At 44.4% G+C, this 17555-nt stretch overlaps 3 protein-coding genes and 1 non-coding gene across 9 annotated transcripts in view; 1 reads left to right on the forward strand and 3 right to left on the reverse strand.

The window, feature by feature from the left end:
- The window catches only part of specc1 (sperm antigen with calponin homology and coiled-coil domains 1), a 65488-nt gene extending 63337 nt beyond the window's left edge, over positions 1-2151 (reverse strand). Inside the window, exon 1 of one of the 2 annotated variants that reach the window (XM_056594320.1) lies at positions 2068-2127. Coding sequence is in view for 1 of the 2 variants with exons in the window: in XM_056594318.1 (XP_056450293.1) it covers positions 2068-2128 (61 nt within the window). In the remaining variant the exon portion in view is untranslated. Of the gene's footprint in view, positions 1-2067 lie in introns of both variants that reach the window. The other variant, XM_056594318.1, reaches the window with a different exon arrangement.
- Positions 2152-2576: 425 nt separating this feature from the next.
- timm22 (translocase of inner mitochondrial membrane 22 homolog (yeast)) lies at positions 2577-5278 on the forward strand. Its single transcript, XM_056595314.1, has 4 exons — positions 2577-2841; positions 3285-3481; positions 3914-3986; positions 4085-5278. The coding sequence occupies exons 1-4, from the start codon at positions 2589-2591 to the stop codon at positions 4159-4161; spliced, it is 600 nt and encodes a 199-aa protein (XP_056451289.1). The 5' UTR covers positions 2577-2588; the 3' UTR covers positions 4162-5278.
- The window catches only part of abr (ABR activator of RhoGEF and GTPase), a 112776-nt gene continuing 99840 nt past the window's right edge, over positions 4620-17555 (reverse strand). For 2 of the 5 annotated variants that reach the window (XM_056595309.1, XM_056595310.1), the window contains exons 17-23: positions 12384-12443; positions 11710-11819; positions 11172-11311; positions 10163-10297; positions 9159-9264; positions 8493-8646; positions 4620-6916 (exon numbers count right to left, since the gene is read on the reverse strand). In XM_056595309.1, coding sequence (XP_056451284.1) covers positions 6827-6916; positions 8493-8646; positions 9159-9264; positions 10163-10297; positions 11172-11311; positions 11710-11819; positions 12384-12443 — 795 coding nt within the window. In that variant the 3' untranslated portion in view covers positions 4620-6826. The remainder of the gene's footprint in view (positions 6917-8492; positions 8647-9158; positions 9265-10162; positions 10298-11171; positions 11312-11709; positions 11820-12383; positions 12444-17555) is intronic. The other 3 variants (XM_056595311.1, XM_056595312.1, XM_056595313.1) reach the window with 2 other exon arrangements.
- trnav-aac (transfer RNA valine (anticodon AAC)) lies at positions 15730-15802 on the reverse strand. The gene has a single exon. It is a non-coding gene; the product is annotated as a tRNA-Val (tRNA).

Below are 17555 nucleotides of genomic sequence, written 5' to 3' on the forward strand. Positions count from 1 at the left end.
ACGCAGCATATTTATATGCGTAAGAAACTACAAATTCATGGTGCGTAGACGTATAAAAGTCACATTACAGAAGTTAATTTATTCACAATTTAAATAGAATACTCAATGCTCGGTAGGAGAAAAACTTTCTGTGTATTCATACCTTGCTATTAATCAATACAACCTCAAGTTGTCTAAGCTTGAATACAACTTCAAGCTGATCAGAGACGACCAATGAAAGGACCTGGAGGTGGACACACTGCTTGAGCCTTATGAGGACACAGAGAGGACCAATGAAAGGACCTGGAGGTGGACACACTCCTGGAGCCTTATGAGGACACCCAAAGAGAGGACCAATGAAGAACTGGAGGTGAACACACTCCTGCAGTCTTACGAGGACACTATAACAGTACAAGTTTGGGAAAAGTTATGGACCAGGACGAAAATACACTGCTGCTGTTGCTACTGTCACCTCCTGAGGACATACACGGGAACAAAAAGCAAAGGTGTATATGCACTGCCTTCAATGACATATACAGTTCTATAAAAATACCAAAACCAACCAAACAACCGGGGGCCAAATTACGTCAGACAATACTTATGTTTTACCCAACCCCTTTCCTGTCTTCACTATCAAAATGCGAATGGCAAACAAGATCAAATAATGGCTGTCATGGCTATTTGAGATTGTGAATAATAATGATCAGAATTAGCCTACTGTACTGCAATAGCCTACTTTTGACTGGCTGACCATACCTCAGACACCATCTGCATGTGTTTCATTCTGTCTGGGACAGCCAGTTCTCAACTCAGCTCAGATTATCAGCCAACGAAAAAATTCGACAGCCGTTTCCATCTGGTATAGGCTTGCTTGTCATGAAAAAAATATAAGGTGTTATTACCTAAAACGTTCACAATTGTGGTAGCTAAGAGCAAGTCATATTGCATTGAGCATTTTATTTTGGAGCATAGGCCTACTTAAAAAATTAAGATGAAAAGAAAAAGTATCTTGTTCCTATGGTCAGGGCTTTACCATTACACACCAAGTTCTGACTTAAACGTCTGAAAATGTGAACCCAACCGTTCATGTTGTCATTCTTGGCTTCACAAATAGGATACAGCAGATCCAGGAAAAATGTGTGATGTTTAAAGCAACACAAATTGAAAGATATTTAATTAGCGTCAATTTATGAACAATACATTTAGTCAATCATCTGTAGCTTATTCAAATAGTTTATAACTGATTGCTACGAGATTATTGTAGGACCCTTACATACGGAACTACAAGTGTTCAAAGTTGCACGTAGTATCCGTCAATAAATGCCTGTCCTTTGATGCAGTGCATTAGAAACAAGCCGCTGGCAATATGAAATGCCAATTTCTAAACAAAAAGGCACAATTTTTTGGGAGCAACTTTGGATGCATATACTTCGTGAGTCTACCAGTATTTTGTCACGTAGCTGTTCAAAGAGTATAGTATAAATGAGCACAGTATATTGATAGAGAGAAAAGCAGCTACTCGTTAATCACCTCAAGTTTGGCAGTTGGACAGTGACAACAGTAACACATGGCACCATATTGGTTTCCTAATGATTTTACAACGCACCTTTCCGCCACAGACGGGGTATTAATATAGGTGCATCATAAAACCTTAATGTGGAATGCGTCGTGCCTGCCAAACCTCTCCACACACTGGACTTCCTAGAGAAGCGGTAGCCGTGAACCTCCATGCATCATTCAACGCACTCAACCTGACCGAGTCACACGACTGTAAATAAAAACAACAACGCTCAACCTTGAATTAAGTATAGCCAATTGAATAGGACCTAAGATAAGGATGACTTACACTAGCATTTGCATAAAGTTGCCAAACCGTTCGGTTTATGCCATAGGCGAGGAGCCGTCAGTCTGGTGAAGATAGCCAAGCCATCACGGGCAAAAAACGACTCTCTGACATCTTCTCTAAATTTGACTCACTGAAATGCTTGTGAGCGCAAAATATTCACTTGTCACTCGGTCAAATTAATTATATATTTCGCCGTAGGAACTAAAAGTACGCCGGGGATAAAAGTTTGTTCTGCACCTTACCTTTTCGATATTGCGGCTCCTCTGCTGTTGCTACTGGATGCTCGCGCCTGTCGCGTGTCATACAAGTATCGGCTAATTACGGCACGAGCCGGTAGATGGAGCCCGTGAGTTTGGTGCATTGTCCGTGGTGAACTCTGGGTACTGTAGTTTTCTTTATCTACACTGTAAATGTTATTTAAAAAATATTAAAAACTATCAAATAAATAATGGTTGATTCACTAATTTCTGACTATTGAGTGCACGATTTACTCAATCAATACTTAAAAATAAATCAAATGATTACCAACTCAGGGATGTGAATATTTGGCGAATGTGCTTACACGAACACTAATACTTAGTTGTATAGAAAATAATTCCTTGATTTGTGTAATATATTATATAGAATATAACACTTTACAGTTGATATTTATTCTACTATGATAGCATATTTATTTTTATACCCTGTTAAAGACCTTACAGTTAAAGAATCTACTCTTTTTAATGGTTAACTGTATTTACCTAGACTCACTTCATCGAAAAACATGGCCGCGTCCACGGATGTTCCTGAATCCGGCGCTCAAGGTTCAAGCCCTTCTAGTTTCAATGTTGATGATGCCCAACATTTCCAGTATAGTATGCTTCTGGAACATCTTATCGGCGATAGGAGGCCGATCAAAGATCTTAATCCAGCCGTCATGGCGGGACTTCCAGTTCCTTATAAAAGCGACGAGCAGAAGATGATCGAGCGAGCAATGGAAAGCTGTACCTTTAAGGCAGCTCTAGCATGTGTTGGAGGTATGGGCTTCATTCAGTATTAAATATAATGTTTTCATTTCACATGTGTGTAAGTGTATGTGTATATGTATTACTCTCGATATGTAGCTGATATTGCCTTAGCTTGTACTGTCTTCATCGAGCCTCAACCAAATGACAGATATGCAATGGATTCGTGTAGACAGGCAATCAAATTGTCTCAATTATGTATCACTTGACACACACGTGATTGTGTGTATGTCGTCATCAGGCATGACAAATACAAAGCAAGACTCAGTAATATCAGAAATATCAAGTCCTCTCGATTCAGAAAAAACCCTTTCGATTCAGTTAATGTCAGGCTCTAACGTTGCAAGAGACTGAGTCATTAGACTCCTAACACCTAAGCATTCAAGACAGGGATTATATCCTGTGCCTCAAATCCCTCAACAACATTTGATTCTTTTTTATTCTTCATTGCACAGGATTCGTCCTTGGTGGAGCTTTTGGTGTGTTCACAGCGGGTATCGACACCAACGTGGGCTTCGACCCCAAGGACCCCATGAGAACTCCAACAGCACGCGAGGTCCTCAAAGACATGGGCCAGAGAGGGATGTCATACGCCAAGAACTTCGCTATGATCGGTGCCATGTTCTCATGCACAGAATGCGTCATAGAATCAGTACGTTACCTCCATGTTGCTCTGCATCATAATTTCAGTTTGTTTCTTTCTATTTGGGAAGTAGTTGGACTACAGATATGAATGCCTTCATGTATAAAATCTTGCCGGGGTCATGATTGAAAAACAAATGCATATTATGAACTATGAAGACACACTTCATTTCCCTGAGATGTTATCAAAGTGTGGCCCTTTCCAGTAGTTCAGTTTACAGTAGACCATGTTGTTATAGCACCCACATTTGGCATTACTATATCCCCATGTTTCAAGTTTGTTAAATGTTTTCTTACAACATTGTTTCCAGATGTGTCATCACTGTTCTGTAAAGTTGATCGTTTTTTAATTATATCAAAACCAGTAATATGAAAGAGACAGATTGTATCCATTACATTTCTAAACTCTAATCATATATATCTTCAACGTTGCTCCTCACAGTACAGGGGAAAGTCGGACTGGAAGAATGCAATCTACAGTGGCTGTGTCACCGGGGGAGTCATAGGATTCCGTGGTAAGAATTTCCATTCCCTCTCGCTCTGAACCACACTTGTTGTGTTTTTATTGGTATTCTTATGAAACACTCTTTGTTTTTGTGTGTGTGTGACCTAGCCGGGCTGAAGGCAGGAGTGTTTGGGTGTGGAGGGTTCGCCGCCTTCTCTGCAGCCATCGAGTATTACCTGCGGTGAGACCGGGCTGGGACTTGGGACTCTATGGGCCTTTTCATTCTGCCCCAACGCCATGAACCAGGATGAAGATGTGACTGTTTTTCTCACCTTGAACAAGTCTCGGCGTGGATGAGGAATGATATGCAGTAAGAGGAGGATCAGACCGGATCAAAGCTTGTCATCACTTCATGCAGAATTCTGATTGGACGATTTTATTTTTTTGTCAAAAGGTCTGTGTATTAGTTTGCACACTGTGTGGTGCAATGGTTGCCCTATGGTGGTCCAGAGAGTAGGCGTGCATCGTTTACCTGATGTCTTTGAAAGTTGACCCCTTTGATATGTATGTTAATAATATATATGTGAATGAATCTGTTGGACCATTTACACAATTAAAAATGACTAAACGAGCGGATGAAAACTGTAATGGTCTTACATTTAGCCTGTAATTAATGTCTGTAAAAAAATAGTTTGTTTTCCAGTAACATATTGGAATTGTGGATTTCATATGTGGATAAAGTCGTTAGTTTATCCCTGATTTGCAAATTTCATTGTACATCTTGAATCTATTATACATGTATAAACATAAACATGTGTGATGTTTGTATTCGGTACACTACCCTGCCTAATTCATGCAACAAATATTTAACATCCAATGTGTTCACAGCTAGCTTTATAATAAGATCAATCATACCTCAGAAAGCAGATAAACCATTGTTACATGCCATGTGTAATTTAAAACCTCTTTCAATGGATTGTATTTCAATAACTTCAGAATATAGCTGGTCAGTAGAATGGCCTATGAACACTAGGGGGAGCTATAGGCCTAGATAGCACTGAAACGCCATCATAACATTCTGTAGGCCTAAAAGGTGGGAGTAAATTGTTCAAGTCAATTGATAATTGCCATGCTGAGATTTGGGGGGCTGGGCTCGATTCACTATTTCAATCAAATTTGGACATTCTAACATACAACAATTTACATAATTATGTTAAGCAGTTTGGTAGTTGCTCATAGTCAGTCTCAAGTAAGCTTGGGCCTCAGTTCAACACAGAGACAAGGTGACAGTGTTTTGGTACATTTTATTTTACTTAAAAAAAGGAAAGTTCACATTGACATTTAGCCTCAATACAGTATACTGAATTTCTTCTCAAAGAAAGTAAAATACAATGTATGAATTTATTTTATTCTTATATTAAAAATATCAAATAGTACTCATCTAGCAGTGCTTACTTTAAGATATGTCACAGGCTTGACAGCAGAAAGGTTGGATTTACACGGAGCAGTGATGGATCTCTGCTTGTTGTCTGCTGAAGAGCGAGTGGAGTCAAACTACCTTTGTGTTAACCCGCCTGTTTCTGATAGACAAGCTGAACATGCAATGAGGGCAACTACACAAATCATCTCATCGATTATACCGGTGCAGTAAAACATCTCGAACAGGCTAGCGATGCAACGACAAGAAGAACAAAAATGCTAATGTTCCATTACGCTTCGTTCCCTACCCCCCTCGCCACATGACATCACCCTCAAGTCTCCTCTAGTGCTCTTCTTTAAAACTGTGATTTCAAATCAATTGGCAGACTTCAAACGGTTTGTGATCCTTTCAGTACAGCTTACCAACCATGGACATGGTGATTGAGAAAATTAGTCTAAAAAACATCACTACCTGAATAAACTTCAAAAAACAGACTCCTTAGAGCTTGACTCTAGTCGCACAGAACTGTACAGGCACACATAATATTTATATATATTTTTAAAATAAATAGGGCAAACTTGGCCAACAACCGAAAGAGGGGGCCATGTTTTGTACACTGACAAACCCTTGTTTGTCACTACAAAGATCGTGTCGCCAGTCCTGTATTAAGATGGCTTCCTGGCAAATCCTGATTTGCAGAGTACACACACACACACACACACACACACACACACACACACACACACACACACACACACACACACACACACACACACACACACACACACACACACACACACACACACACCAATGTGCTCCATCCTCACAAACACACACGCACACACTCCTCCATTACATGCACAACAGCAGAGAGCGCACAAAGACAGAAAAAATGATATAAAAAACAAAACAAATGGTCCTTTAAACAAAACTATTATTCTTCTTTTGTAAAATATGCAAATGCCATTTGTTTAGTAAATGCCTCATAATGGGAACAAGGTGGGCTGGAAGTGACCCGTTTGGATCATCAGGACCCCGCCACACGATAGGTCAAACACATGTGTGGCCCCCCCGGGCTGTGGCAGGCTCTCCTACTGGTGTTCCCGTGTCGGCTGTAGGCAGGAACTCTGTAGTCGTTGGCTCCAATCAGGGTCATATGCGGAAACAGTAAGAGGTAGGGGGGGGGGGGGGGGATGGAACCAGGAACGCGGCCGCGCTTGAGTTCCATCAGATTTATGTACAGTACAGAGACGAGTATGTGTGCCTGCGTTTGTTTGTGTGTGTGTAGGCATGGATGGGTCATCAGAAATTACTAGAAAGACCGGGGAAAGTGTGTGTGTTGGGGATCTCCTCCACACATCAAGTTGTTTGACTCTTGTCATGAGGGGGTAGGTGTGTGTGTGTGTCGGGGGGTCTGTACAATTGAGAGGCTTCTAGAAAGAGGAGGCACCAGGAGGTCGTCCCTCAAACCCCCTTGCCCCTGGTAAGGGTTAGACGTCGGTGGAGAAGTAGAGCGTGTTGCGCTTGAGTTCCGCGAAGGAGATTGGGGGGTGCTGCAGATAGTACAGCAGCACCTGGACCTAGAGAGGGAGAGGGAGAGAGAGAGAGAGAGAGAGAGAGAAGCAGAGAGAGAGAGGCAGAGAGAGAGAGGCAGAGAGAGAGAAAGGACAAGAGAGAATTTAGCATGCCACACTAGCTTATTTCCCACACTCAGATCTTTCCCAAAGCCTTTAATCCACTTGTATTCCCATTATATCGTTCTAACTGGAACACGCATCCAGTTAGAACGCAATTGCCGGTTTCTAATAATGGATTCATTACAGTCTTGTATTGGCAGCCGCCCAGCAGGAAAATGTCATAAATAACTTCCTGGCGCAATTCCTTCGGTAATATGTTCTACATTCTTCTATGATATAGCACAGAAGCAAGCAGGCACCTACACCCAGATGGAAGTCCACACAGATGGGACCTGTGAGGGTCATATTTGGCGTCTGCTCTCGCCACACATCCCTCGTTTCTCCCAGTAGTGTGTGTGTGTGTGCGATGTTGGACAGACTCCCCACTTGACAGAGTAAACACAGACCGCTGTGTGTGTGTGTGTGTGTGTGTGTGTGTGTGTGTGTGTGTGTGTGTGTGTGTGTGTGTGTGTGTGTGTGTGTGTGTGTGTGTGTGTGTGTGTGTGTGTGTGTGTGTGTGTGTGTGTGTGTGTGTGTGTGTGTGTGTGTGTGTGTGTGATGTAGGACAAACTCCCCACTTGACCGAGTAAACACGGACCGCTTTAATAAAGCCTTGATTACAAACACTGGGGCTTGATCCCTAATGGAGAGCGATGACTTCCTGCTCCAGCACTCATTTAGGATGATGGACCGCAGCACAGTGTTTACGCAGCGCTGAAGAGATATGTGCGAACCGGAGGCGTCCATTCATTACACCCCCCCACCCCCTCACCCCCTGAGATGATGGGACGGCCAGTGGCCTGGATAACAGCTGGGAGAGACCACGATGGCTGGGGGGGGGGGGGGGGGGTCCAATCTGACAGGTCTCCTGTTGGAACTATTGTGTGCTCATGGAAAGTCACTACATTGTAGTCAAACTGAGACTGCATTGCGTTGGTGTGTGGAAGCTGGTGGATCTGAATCCCTCTCTGTTTCAAACGATATCCCAGAAGGATGAGGAGAGATCTTGCCAAGAAAATCTATTATTCATTCTGCACTATATTCTGTTCAAATGTATTTTTAACTTCAGTGTTAGAAAGTAGCGCAATTAACCCCCTTGTTTGATTGTTTTTTAACACAAAGGAAACTCAATTTCCTCTGTTTAGGGAAGTGTGAGAATATCTAATTAGGTTTTCAAAGTGACAGCTACTTTGACAAAATCCAGGGTAAATAGTGACACCCCGGAAGAATACGGAAAAGATTTGCCAAGAACATTCAATATTAACCCCAAAATATTCTATATCTATATCCAAGTCCAAGATCTATGATCATTTCTATTTCAGTACATGTCTTTCCAACTTGTTCCTACCGAAAGGCATTGGAATGTAATTCAACACACATGCTCACACACCCATACCCCCCGCAACACACACACACACACACACACACACACACACACACACACACACACACACACACACACACGCACACGCGGCTGTACCTGTGCCATGACGTCGTGGGACCAGATGTCGGAGGCGGTGGTGATGCTCAGGGTCTTGGCGATCTCGGACTCGGAGGGCCGGAGCAGGGTGGGGCCGAACACGGTGGCCAGGTTGTGCAGGGACATCTTGTTGATGGGCTCCTTCTCTGCCACCCTACAGCAGCAGCAGCAGCAACAACCACTTAGAACCCAGCGGGAGGCAAGGCCGGACAGGGGTAACAGTACCCCCTGGACGTGGTTTCACTACCCTTTGGACGTGTCCGTGTGAGTTTCTGAATTTGTGTTGGTGTGTGTGTGTGTGTGTGTGTGTTGATTTGTGTGTGTGCGTTGATGTGTGTGTGTTGATGTGTGAGTTTGTGCGTTGATGTGTGTATATCAGTGTCCATGTGTGTATGTGTCCATGCGTGTATGTGTATGGGTCCGTGTCCATGTGTGCGTGTGCGTGTGTGCGTTGATTTGTGTGTGTGTTGATGTGTGGGTGCGTGTGTGTTGATGTGTGAGTGTGTGAGTGTGTGTGTTGATGTGTGTATATCAGTGTCCATGTGTGTATGTGTCCATGCGTGTATGTGTATGGGTCCGTGTCCATGTGTGTGTGTGTGCGTGTGTGTGTTTGTGCGTGTGTATCCGTGTCCATGTGTGTATATGTACGTGTGCATGTGTGTGTACCTCTTGAGGTGTTCCAGCAGGATGAGGAAGGTGATGAGGTTGGGGTCCGGCAGAGATCGCAGCAGGTGCATCATGCAGTTCTCCTTGGCTGCGGGGTCGGAGAGAGCTGTGGGAAGAGAGACAGACAGTGAGGCTGTTGATACAAATCAGTCCCTCCTCAGACGCCTACTCTGGACCCCCGAGGAACTCAACTCTACGCTCATCCAGTGGGACCTTCCATTCATTTCGCATGTAGATGAGTAGGCATCTGCATAATTAAACATTATGCAGATTTTCTTCTGACCCCTGCTATTTGACCACGGTGGCTTCTGCCAATCACCGTGGAGCATTAAAGGTCAAAACGTCAATATGCTTATTCCACAATCGATCCATCGCTGGACGTTAAAAGCAAAACAAGGTCTGAGCCCATAGATTTTTTTTCCTAAAACCCTGAGCGAAGGCCCAGTGGACACCGAGCTCAAACCGGCAACTGCTTACGGCGGCAGAAAATAAACCACCAAATCACTATGGTGTGACTATAGCATCTAAAGTACGGTGCGAGACAATCTAAAAACACCTCTTCTTGCACTTCTTTGCTCAATGCTCTCTCTCGGTGTGTGTCCATGTGTATGTGTGCGTGTGTGTGTCTGCGTGTGTGTGTTTCTGCGTGTGCACGTGTGAGTGTGTGTCTGCGTGTGTGTGTGTCTGCGTCTCGGCGTGAGTGTGTGTCTGTTACAGAATGGGTTAGAGGAAACCCGGTGCCTCACCTACGCCCTCCATGAAGGCGGGGTAGAGGCGGTCGTGGTGTGTGTGTGTGTGTGTGTGTGTGTGTGTGTGTGTGTGTGTGTGTGTGTGTGTGTGTGTGTGTGTGTGTGTGTGTGTGTGCGCGCGCTGGTCTCACCGATGCCCTCCATGAAGGCGGATTAGAGGCGGTCGTGGTGTGTGTGTGTGTGTGTTTTCGTGTGTGTGTTTTCGTGTGTGTGTGTGTGTGTGTGTGTGTGTGTGTGTGTGTGTGTTGGTCTCACCGATGCCCTCCATGAAGGCGGGGTAGAGGCGGTCAGTGAGCAGCGGCTCGGGCAGCTCCCGGAAGTACAGCTTGAGCGTGCCGGCGATGGCGTTGATGTCCATGTCGCTGAGCATCACCAGGATGTCTTTGGTATCTGGAGGACGGAGGGAGACCACAACAGGAGATCAGGTACCCCGATCAGAGCAGCAGCAGAGGCTGGGGGACTCTGGAGCGTTTGGGGTCACAACCGTCACTGAGATTGACTGAGATTGAGTGAGCGAGAACACAGCTGCTCTCTCTCTCTCTCTCTCTCTCTCTCTCTCTCTCTCTCTCTCTCTCTCTCTCTCTCTCTCTCTCTCTCTCTTCTCTCTCTCTCTCTCTCTCTCTCTCTCTCTCTCTCTCTCTCTCTCTCTCTCTCTCTCTCTCTCTCCTCTCTCTGTCTCTCTCTCTCTCTCTCTCTCTCTCTCAGTGATGTCATGGAAAGTCACCGGGACCAACGCGGACGCAAGCGCAGCTCCTTATGCGCGCGTCTTCCCAAAATCTCAGCGTACTGTGTGAGTTGGACTGCCTGTTTGTGCGTGTGCGTGTGCTCGTGCTTGTGGGCGGGTCGGTGGCTGGGAGTGAAGTTAGAAAGCCCAGCTGACAGCTGGACCCCCTCACATCCCCCTTGGGAGCGGGGCAGGCCCTTTCCCATAAACCTGAGGGCTAAGAGGTCCTCACTGTGCGGGCCAACCAGCATGAGCTGGAGAGGCAAACAGAGAGAGAGAGAGAGAGAGAGAGAGAGGAATATGTGTCTGTGTGTGTCTCTGTGTGTGTGCGTGTGTCTCTCTGTGTGTACGTGATCTCTCTGTGTGAGTCTCTCTGTGTGTATGTTCGTCTCTGTGTGCGTGTGTCTTTCTCTTTTTGTGTGTCCCACTCCCTCTCCCTCTCTAGGTCCAGGTGCTGCTGTACTATCTGCAGCACCCCTCAATCTCCTTTGCGGAGCTCACTGCGTGCGTGCGTGCGTGCGTGCGTGCGTGCGGTCTTACTGGTATCAAACGCTGCTTTGAGGGTCTGGATGTCCGTGGCCACCCCAGAGATCCGGTAGATCCCCACCTCGTCGATGCCCCTCTTCTCCACCTCCTCAATGCACTGGCGGACGATGTAAGGCACCTTGGAGCGTTCCCGTCTGCAGGGAGGACGGAGGACAGTGGGCAAAGGCATCGGCTTAATATCGACTTCTGACAGATACTGTTAATACAGCAGGTGGCGTTCAGAGGCTGAAGTTTGAACACGGAAGGCTTTGGCTAGGATACAACATGGATCACTACGTGGGTTCTTCTTCGATAAAGGTGTGTATGTGATGTGTCAAGCTTGCTAATGCTAATATTTTTTGTATTCTAATGAATTATGGAAGAGCAAGAAACGAGAATCGTAGCATTGAGTAGGACATTTTAAGTCTGACATTTTTCTTTACAATTAACCATTTGGAAGCTACGTCCAATGAGTGAATCTAAGTACTTTGGTACACCAAAGCTTCTGTGTCCTTTTTGTTTTTGGTCGAGGAAACCTGGGCAGTTGTCGTACTTTGTCACCACATTGATTTTGACTCCAAAGACTCCGCTCTGTTTCTTGGACGGTGTCCTCTTTAAGCTCAGGTCCCGACTCGTGAACTTCATGGAGAACTCCACTTTGATCTGTTGAAACAAACAAAGCATATATAAACTACAACTTCCCAAATACAGGGACAGACAGGCAAACAGATAGACAGACTGAGATCAACATGCAGACATGAATAGACTGCACAGTTTTACATCAAACTCTGGATACTATTAAACTGGTTTTGGGACATGGCTCCACGGCGCGTGAACGCGCAACAGCGAGGGGTAGGGCTGAGATTTTGAAAAGAGCAAAGTATTGGGATCGGGCCTAAGGATAGTGGTTCAATGAATCCAATTTTATGAAAGCAGTCATGTGAAAACTGTAAACCAACGGCTTTTCTCCACAGGTTATGCCATTAACATAGATATGGTACACAATTCACAGATTAATGTGCGTTAAAGCAACAGCAGCACGTGGGGCCAGATGTTAGACCTCCTCATAACACGTGGTGTTAAGTGCTGATAAGTGTTGGCCTGCCTTTAAACCCTGCCCCAACCATAACACACGTCTACACTGCAGTACACCGCAAGTCAGTATGACAGTCAGCCACCTTAATGGGCTGTTGAAGCACAAGCGTGTCTTGATGAGAGCCACCTTACCCCATTCATCTCTATGACGTCCATGTGCCAGTTCTTTGACTGCACTGTCGTGGGGTCCAGCTGAGGATGAGGAAAAGTGAGAGACAGATGCACAGAGAGAGAGAGAGCGAGAGAGAGAGAATATAAACAAGTAAGAGTTAATGACCTGCTATTAGAAAGTAATTCCATGACCACCATTAGGTGATGTGTGTGATCTAATTACTCTCCTTCAAAACAAATGGACCATCACAGAAGGAAACCTAATCTAAGGTTGAAGCCTGCTGGCTTCATCCCTCGATCTGCTAAAAGGTAAACTTCCACTACAGCATGGTGCCTCAGCAGACCAGGTCTGTCCTGCACTGTCAAGACTATAAATGTATTTAACGATCACTAGCACTTCACCAACGCCGTCTCCTTTCACATTAGATCCTTAAGTCGTTGGGTACGTTTTTGTTATCGACAGGCACACAGGCACACCAACAAACAAACACACACAGAAGGAAATTCCTACTGGCCTATTTTTAAAAGGCCCAGAAAACAAAATGTCCCGGGATTCTTTTTTTCTTTTTGGATTCCGTCCAATTCCCAGGAATAAATCAGATCCCAAATAACTGAGGCCCTTCATTAGGAGTGGAAATGAAAGTATTTGGGTAGTACTACGCCGCCATCGAACACGTAGCTGTGCCCTGTACGAGTTGTCCCGTTGCCAAAGAAACATCTTGACACATTCCCAGTCCCCAGGACTTATGTTCGTTTGAGCTAAATAAAGCTCATCTTTCACACTCAATCAAACGCTCCCCTTCTTTCCAAGATAGCGCCGAGAGGTTTATAAAAGTATGCCGCATGGCTGTGCAGTGATGATATGATGCTGGTTTCAGAAAGACTGGCTGCCTTCAGGGGTAGATGTGCTTGGATTAAAAGGATGGTAGGAAAAACAAGAGACCAAAATAGCCCTTAATAAATAGCAGGTTTTTCCCCACACACACGACCATAAGAGAGCAGCGTTAAGTGTTTGCTAAATCACTCAAAATACGACAAAAATAATGCTAGGGGTGCTCTGATAAGTCAGAAATAGACTCAGGCTTGTCATATAGTGGCTCAGCCTTCACATTATTACTACTGGGCTGTCAAAGTGGGGTTTGCCCTTCCCATGGCCCTCTGGGAAAAGGCGTCCAGAGAGCTTACATTCAGCCGCACTGACTGGCCTGGTCTACTCTTTTACTGAGGGCCGTCTTTCCAGTTGGCATGGTGCCTCTGCCCACTAATGCCCACCTTAGCTGATTTTTTTTAACAGGCTGATTCGGCTGCTGACTGGGGTATCACCACCATCCACATTACACTGTTGTCATTACCGCTCCCCATGACTACACCGAGAAATTATGGGAAGCTGGCGGCGTGTGCAAGGCCAGCATACCTCTCTGCCATCTCTCACTGTCGACGTTATTAGAATGTGGCCCATTAAAACTTAGTGCGCCTAATTCACTGGCTCGTAAAACGAGAAAAGAAAAGGGAGCATAAGGGATCGGTTTCTCACACTGCTTTTATTGTGAAGGCCTACCCTCCCTCCTCCTCTTGTGCTCCTTGAAGTTCACGAAGGGCTATGTTGGGCTGTGTTCTGCATTGCCAAGAAGGAAAAACCATAAAAGGGCGCAACTCCAAAAGATGAGACCTCTTGTGGGCTTGATGAAAAATAAATAGCGGTAAAATTAGAGTTTCAAGCAGGATTGTAACAATATAATTCCAATATAATATCAATCCATTAATACATAGATCCTACAAAAACACATTTTACGCTGTCCTTTCTTGGGACTGTTGTTTGGACAGTTGTGAGTGATAGGAAGTGCTCTGGGACAATTCAATCTTCAATTTTTACCTATGACGGTCAGGCAGGATATGCCTAATAGAAATAGGCTGACACATGACATGGGTAAAGGAAATTATTTTGAACGTGGACATGTGAACTATAGTGAGAGAGCAGGAAGCAAGAAGAAAAGAAGAAAGAGGCTAACACGGGACAGATTTCAGTTAACTCCAACCCATTCATCTTTGATATTGATCCAAAGCAAAGAAAATAGGACTAGCTTCCTCTTTGAAAACAGATTGGGAGTAAAAACAAGGGCATGTGTTTATGTGACTGCTGTTTGCAAAAACCAAAGAGGAAATTTGACTGGAGGAGCTGGATACTAGGGAATTCCTTAAGGAGTAGATGGTTCTGATTAGGAAACCTTTAAAGATTCTCAAAGCTATCTGTAAATGGTTATCTGTCAAGACTACCATTCCTCCCTTAAATCATTAAAGATGGCCCATGTCCAGCATCAACAACATTAAATCATTCACTTATTGAAGACCTTTGCAGGTAATTGATTTTTCCACCATTTAGCAATGTATGGGTGCACACCTAGGCTCCCTTTCTGCATCTACATGTGCATGCGGAAGACATACAGAGACAAAAAGGGAAATGAAAAGACTAAAAGGGAAAAGGAAAGAGTAGAAGGAGAAAAGGGAGCAGCATTTTTTTTTTTATTAAACCTACCCCATGCTAACTTTTTTCACTGCAGCCAACACTTCAATTTTTTTGTGGTTTTGTTCTCGACAGAAAAAAAGTGATTTATAGACCCTGGTTAGATTGAGTCATGAATGAATGGGGTTTGTTATTCAGAGATCAACTTGAAAATAGTTGTGCAAACTGGCTGCATTGAGAAGGATACATTGTGCTGCTTTAAGTTATCTTCTAAGGTGTCCTCAATTCCCTTTCTCTCACACATCCAACGCCCCCCTTCCTGTCCTGTCCTCCTCCTGTCTATCGTAATATACAGCAGAGCCGGAGGAATGCTGCGATGTGGACGCCACATGTAACTAGATCCGTCGGCTTTGCACAGTTGGCTACATTGCCCAATCCACACTTCCAAACTAGCCAGGTTTGTGACTGACCAAACTAGTGAGGAGAAGTAGGACCGCTTGAATCGAACCACACACTCCTTGAACACACTGTGTCAGGGCTGCCCCTGACTTAAGGGACAGAGATAAGCAGATTAGACCCTTAATCGTGTATTGCCACCATGTGGTGAAGCAAAGAGATCAGACTGATTTGTTAATTGTAGATTTAAGTTCAGTTTCATCCAGTAAACGGGAGGATTTTTTGAAGGATTGGCCAACATTACCTCTCCTGCCATTGTTCTTCTACTTTCCAATACCTGACATTACAGGTAGGACAATCATTCCGGTTGACAGAGGCATAGAACAGTGCAATATTGTTCCCACTTTGAAGCAAAGATGGGCGTGTTGGGAAACCATTACGCGGGAACTGGCCTGCCACTATCTCAGTCGTACATGACGTGTGTCACCGCAGTGTAGGGGGAAAAGGAGCTGTTCCCGCCCGGTTTCGAACCGAGGACCTTTCGCGTGTTAGGCGAACGTGATAACCACTACACTACGGGAACTGGCTGCAAATGCACCCAGACCATACTGAAAGAACTGAGCCACACAGCCTGCCATCTGTGGCACGTCATTCATCTGGGCCCCTGACCTACTAAAAGGTTGTGACAGACTAATTTCGTACTGCCAGCCATGATTCCCACAGCATTCCCTTATCCGGGACTATTTGCATAATGACTTGTGGTGAATATCCTTAACGAATCCCTTTATCGATTTATTTATTCTCTTGGATCCAAAGAAACAGAGACATGATTCACAGACACACACACACACACACACACACACACACACACACACACACACACACACACACACACACACACACACACACACACACACACACACACACACACACACACACACACACACACACACGATCAGTTATCCTGACTCGGTGTGCGTTTCATTTCAAAGAAAAAACATGATTGGTCTTTGTTTACATCGTTAGTTTGTTTGAATATTGCATTGGTATTTTTAGGATTAAGGAAATTGTAGAATCGCATTGAACGTCGCTCATGCCTTGAAAGGCTTTAGAAATAAAATCCTACTACACTTGATAAAGCAATTATCTTTGTTCTCAGACCTTTTGAAATAAATATTAAAAAGGCAAATTTTTGTCATTTTCTTTAGAGGCCCATCCATTCTGTTTTACATTACATTTCAACATCTGCTAACTGGCAGATTAAATATTCATCCAGAAATGGAAAGCTTTACTTCAGTTCTTTAATTAGAAACGTGGCTTGGTTTAAGACAGATTACAATGGAATCCATGGGTCTATTGATGCAGAAACAGTTTTTCCCCTCAAACTGACATATTCATGTGTGGCTCCACAGTGCCTATTTTTAGACAAAACAAGGCATAATGTTTACCCATGAATTACTAATAGGGCATTTATGACTAAGCAGCGACTAATGCTACTGTAGACATGCAGGGTCTTCTCACTCCGTTGCCATGCGCCTATTGAGTCATTCCCTCATTTGAGCCAATCAGAAAGAGTTTACAGACTCTCAAGCATTCCGATTGGCCCATCGCTACAGGCCATTTTATTGAAATTTGTTCTTTCACCCCATATAGAGTCCATAACTGCAATGTACCAGCTCACACTGGTGGACTTATGCAACATAGCCCTTCCTCATTCTATCTGCAGGCCAGCATGAGTAATATCGCTGGTACAAAGTGTACCAGAAAATGTGACCTCCTTGAATAAAACAGCAAACTATTGCTTAAATGTCCCAAATTCACACGAAAGGTTATTTTTACGCAACTGTGACCTAATTGTCCAACAAGGAGAGGCAAGAGGTCCTGCAAATGAACTGTACGGACTTACTGCCACCTCCTTTTAGCTTAACAAGCTATATCTGTGTTTTATTACTCAGGGATGGTTCTGGGATGACCCCACTGCTCTCGCGGGATCTTATGTTTTCCTTTACTGGTCTGTTTGCAGGGAACAACACATAGTTTTAAGAGAGTCAATTACATAACTGTTTCAGGGCCACATACAACACATTAGATCATCTGAACAATGCATGGGCCGATGGGAGTCCCTGAAGTAATACAGTGGTGGAAACAATGTTATAGTTGTGCAGCCTGCAGCATTCCCTTTGTGTAGAAACAATGGTCGATTTCGATGAGGATGACTCAATGTGGCCCAGGGGGTAAACCACACCAGTGGCCAGCAGCCTGCAACACTAATTTGAGGTTTTATACTGGGACGCCCCCCTGCTGAGATTAAATACAGCATGCTGGTCCTCAGTGTT

The sequence above is a fragment of the Gadus chalcogrammus genome, chromosome 7 (genome assembly GCF_026213295.1).
Source record: "Gadus chalcogrammus isolate NIFS_2021 chromosome 7, NIFS_Gcha_1.0, whole genome shotgun sequence".
Classification (NCBI taxonomy): Eukaryota; Metazoa; Chordata; class Actinopteri; order Gadiformes; family Gadidae; genus Gadus; species Gadus chalcogrammus.

What these genes read in the sequence shown, in the direction of transcription:
- timm22 (XM_056595314.1), top strand. Translation starts at nt 2,589, where the DNA reads ATGGCCGCGTCCACGGATGTTCCTGAATCCGGCGCTCAAGGTTCAAGC. An exon ending in CAGAATGCGTCATAGAATCA is followed by an intron (nt 3,482 to 3,913) that starts GTACGTTACCTC and finishes TGCTCCTCACAG; the next exon opens with TACAGGGGAAAGTCGGACTG. An exon ending in GGGAGTCATAGGATTCCGTG is followed by an intron (nt 3,987 to 4,084) that starts GTAAGAATTTCC and finishes TGTGTGACCTAG; the next exon opens with CCGGGCTGAAGGCAGGAGTG.